General features: G+C 51.7%; 1 protein-coding gene across 2 annotated transcripts; it reads left to right on the forward strand.

Moving 5' to 3' along the window:
- Window positions 1-2,896: 2,896 nt before the first annotated feature.
- Nrl (neural retina leucine zipper) lies at window positions 2,897-4,192 on the forward strand. 2 transcript variants are annotated; one of them, XM_008839843.1, is made up of 2 exons: window positions 2,897-3,256; window positions 3,860-4,192. In XM_008839843.1, the coding sequence occupies exons 1-2, from the start codon at window positions 2,897-2,899 to the stop codon at window positions 4,190-4,192; spliced, it is 693 nt and encodes a 230-aa protein (XP_008838065.1). The 2 variants fall into 2 exon arrangements, with proteins under 2 accessions (XP_008838065.1, XP_029422678.1); XM_029566818.1 differs by having other exon boundaries at window positions 2,897-2,962.
- The last annotated feature ends 217 nt before the right edge of the window (window positions 4,193-4,409 follow it).

Here is a 4,409-nt window from a genome sequence, read left to right on the forward strand (position 1 = left end):
CTCCTTGGCTAATTCCTAGTATCCCTGTTCTAACTCCTACTGGAGGCTGATAGCGCTGAGGTGTTAGGAGATTAAGCTGAAAATGTAGGTCATACCCCAGCCATCTGGGAACCATATGAGTGAGAGAGGAAAAGAGAGGGACCTAGACAGACACAGGGAAAAGGTGAGAGGAAGCAGAGGGCTTGTGAGTGTAGTCACAAAAGTGTATTCAATGAACTAGTGGCGATTAGGTTTCAATGTCTTTGAGTAGCCTGGAAGGTAGGACCAGAGTTCTCCAGTCTCTCTTTCTACTCCTTCTCCCAAGCTAGGCTGCTTGTCTTAGGGCTAGGCTATTAAGAGTGAATTCTCCATGGAGACAGTTGCTTATCTTTCTGGTAAAATGACTCTGAGGGTTATAAGGTCAGACAGGGTGAAGATGTGGCAGGGGCAGAAATGTGAGCATATTTGAAAAGAGGAAGCAGGCCCAACAAGCCAGATGAGAATGAGTTTGGGAAAGCTTATATTTCCCACAGGTACAGTTAAGAGATACAGAATCTTAAAAGATGAGATTTCTGGGTGCTTGTCTGGCCCCTTTCCCAGCCCTAGGCTTTGAGAGGACAAGCTGAGGGTTGTGTCCACATGAAGGGGGTGGTGCTTGGGGTCAAGGTGGCTTTCTGTATTGGGAAACCAAGAACCTGCAAGTTGGACCATCAGTGAGAAGCTATCTTGGGGGAAGATACCCCCTTTCTTTTTTTTCAGAACTGGCAGGGCTTGTTCTTGCCTCTCCTCTACATTCCTCCCAACCCCCAGGTCAATTAGGTATGCAAATAAGCCCCTTAGCTCATTGGCTGAGGCTTGAGGGCCACAGATGATCTCAGAGAACTGGCCCCTTAAGAGTGCCCTTTGGGCTCTGTGCTCACAGCTCCCTTATTCTGAACACAGGGGCATCAGGCCCTACTTCATGGGGTCTCTAGTATCTGGGGAAGCTGTGCCTGTCTGGTTCTGACACTGACCACGTCCTCTCCGCCATTCCTTAAGTGAGTATATCTGGGGGTCAACCTAGGTGGCAGGCCTAGGTCATGTAGGGTGCTTTCTGTGATACCTGCTGTCTGCTCTCTGTTGTATCTTGTCTGGAATGGAATCCTCACTCTTCTGCATTCTGCCCACTCACGCTCTGGCTGCTAGCACATCCGAAAGATAAGCAACCTGCCTTACCTACCTGTTTTGCACATCCCATTCTCTCTGGACACCTCTCTCAGTGTACCATCATCTCCTTACCAAGAACCAGTTCCTTCTAGTCCCTTTGTCCTCTTAAGAGTTGAGGAGCTCTGCTGAGGACAACTCTACCCTGGGGCAGGAAGAGAAAAGCCTTGTCTGTCTTCCCACCTCTCTGGTCAAAGGATGGGGATCTGAGATGTGGCTGAAAAGAGGGCATCAAGAGGTAGCTAAAGTCTAAGTGCTGGGTATGAGACCCACAGTCTGGCCCCTTCTGGGGACGGGGTGTAGCTGTTGGAATTGGGAACTGGGGTAGAGCTGGAATTTATAGACTGAGAAGTATCTCTGAGTTCAACTAGCCAGAGGTGAACATATGCTCCAGGCTCATAAAAGAGTGTTCCTGGCTGGGTGTGGTGGTGCACGGCTTTAATCCCACCACTTGGGAGGCAGAGGCAGGTGGATCTCTGTGAGTTCAAGACCAGCCTGGTCTACATAGTGAGTTCCAGGACAGCTGGGGCTACAGGGAGACCCTCTCTCAAAAAGACTAAAAAAAGAGTTCCTTAATATCATAAATTTGGGACACTCTGTTGAACAGATGGTTTGCTCAAGGGCTTCTTAGATTAATATACTTTTGTGCTTTGTGGATCTGTGAGAGATGGGGCAAAGAGGTAGCTTTCTCTAAAATTATCTGAGCACAGACCTCTTCTTGGGTACTGTTCAGGACTGCTGTTTCATGAAGCACTCTTAGGGAGAGTTTATCAAGTTTAACTGCCAGAGGTGAACAGAAAGTAGGGTCAGGAAAATGAAACTGATCTGCTCAAGCTCATGCAACATGGCAGGTTTTGAATCAAAGGAGGAAATTCTTTGTGGGTTCTTCTTGGAGAGATGGCCTTGAAGAGATGGTAGCACTTGGCCCTGATCTTTCTAGAACTGATTCTAGGATTTTTTTCCCCCTTAGTCTTTCGCTCCTATAAAGGGGATTGAAGTGAACAAATGTGTAACTGAGGGTCTTCTAGCTTTTAAAAAATATTTTATTTATTTTTATTTTATGTGTGTGTATTGCCTTCATGTAGGTAAGTGCAACCCGTGTCATGTAATACCTGTGGAGAACAGAAGAGACTGTCAGATTCCCTGGAACTGGAGTTACAGACAATTGTTAGCTGCCATGTGGGTGCTGTGATTCGAACTTATGTGTCTTCTGAAAGAACAGTCAGTGTTCTTAACTGCTGAGCCATCTCTCCAGCCCCAGGGTCTTCTATGTTTAAGACACTATCCTGAGGGTTTTGAGAGACAGATAAATGTAATAATACAGTAGCTTATCTTAAAATTCACACCGTAACGCCTTCCCACTGTACACACACACACACACACACACACACACACACACACACACACACAGAGACACAGTTAATTAAGCACATTTTTTAATTGCTTGTAAATGGAGTGATGCCTCTGGAGATGACAGAACTTCTCAGCATGTCCCACCCCAAAGGGGTGAGAGGCTCTGCCTGTCAGGGGCTGCCTGGAAGTGGCTGTGCGGGGAAGGGGGCTGCATTATTATTCTGGATTTCCAGAATTCTGGCTTCAGGGCGCTTGGGCTTTGGGGGGAGAGGGGTGTGGTGAAAGGGATGGCAGGCAGCTTCCCTGTGCCTCAGATTTCTCCTCTTTCTTATAGGTGTGCCCCTCCCGGGTCAGCCCCAGAATGGCTCTGCCCCCCAGCCCTCTGGCCATGGAATATGTTAATGACTTTGACTTGATGAAGTTTGAAGTAAAGCGGGAACCCTCTGAGGGCCGATCTGGACACCCCACAGCCTCACTGGGCTCCACACCTTATAGCTCAGTGCCCCCTTCACCCACCTTCAGTGAGCCAGGCATAGTGGGAGGCAGTGAGGGTCCCTATTGGTTGGCCACCCTGCAGCAGCAGCTGGGGGCTGGGGAAGCACTGGGGTTTAGTCCTGATAAGGCTGTGGAGCTGCTGCAGAGTCAGGGCCCAGTTCCTGTTGAGGGGTCCCACGGCTACTATACAGGGAGCCCAGAAGAGACAGGAGCCCAGCATGCCCAGGTGAGTGACCAACAGGCTGGTCTGAGGGAAGGCAGGCTGAGGGAGGCCAGTCAAGAGAGGAAGGAGAGTTCCTGAAGAGTGTTTCTGGCCTGGAAAGAGCCAGGGCAGGTGAATGGAAGAAAGGCCCTTGAAAACAGAGAAAACTACCTCCCCCCCAGCCCTGTCCCCCAAAGAGAAAAGAGTAGGTTGAATCATGGGGAACAGAAAGGTAAGATTAGGAGAGGAGGACTCAAAGGGGGCAGAGCTTAGAATTTAAGAGCATGGGAAATGAACAATCGTGTAGATGTAAACACAAACAAGATGTGTGGCATCCAGCCGGGCAAAGGCTGCGGTTTGTGGTTGGCTTTTTTAAAGCTTGGTCCTTCCCCAGCACCCAACCTTCTCGGGAAGGATCGGGACTCATCCTATTAATTACAGACACAGGTGGGGGTGTTGAGGGCATTAGGATGTAATCCAAATCCTTTGAGGGTCACTGGGTTGTGGCGTTCGGGACAGGGAAACGTGGCATGTGCTAGGGCGGGATCTGATTGGGCACCGTCCTCAGGGCCGGTGGTGGCCGGTGGGACCCCCGCCCCGACCCGGTCCCCGCCTCTTCCTCGGCAGCCGGCTGAGCGGTTTTCCGACGCGGCGCTGGTGTCCATGTCCGTGCGCGAGCTCAACCGGCGGCTGCGGGGCTGCGGGCGCGACGAGGCGCTGCGGCTGAAGCAGAGGCGCCGCACGCTCAAGAACCGCGGCTACGCGCAGGCCTGTCGTTCCAAGCGGCTGCAGCAGCGGCGCGGGCTGGAGGCGGAGCGCACGCGCCTGGCCGCGCAGCTGGAGGCTCTGCGGGCGGAGGTGGCCCGCCTGGCTCGCGAGCGCGACCTCTACAGAGCCCGCTGTGACCGGCTGGCGTCGAGCGGCCCCGGGTCTGGGGATCACACTCAGCTCTTCCTCTGAGCCTCTAGGACAGGACAGGGGTTTGGAGATGGTTGAATGGGTGGAGCCGCGTAGGAGAGGGCTGCACCAGGTATTAAGTCGTATAGCAGAGGGCTGCACCAGGTATTTATTAAGTCGTATAGCAGAGGGCTGCACCAGGTATTAAGTCGTATAGCAGAGGGCTGCACCAGGTATTAAGTCGTATAGCAGAGGGCTGCACCAGGTATTAAGGCGTATA

The sequence above is a fragment of the Nannospalax galili genome, unplaced genomic scaffold (assembly GCF_000622305.1).
Source record: "Nannospalax galili isolate Female #2095 unplaced genomic scaffold, S.galili_v1.0 scaffold1119, whole genome shotgun sequence".
Taxonomy (NCBI): domain Eukaryota; kingdom Metazoa; phylum Chordata; class Mammalia; order Rodentia; family Spalacidae; genus Nannospalax; species Nannospalax galili.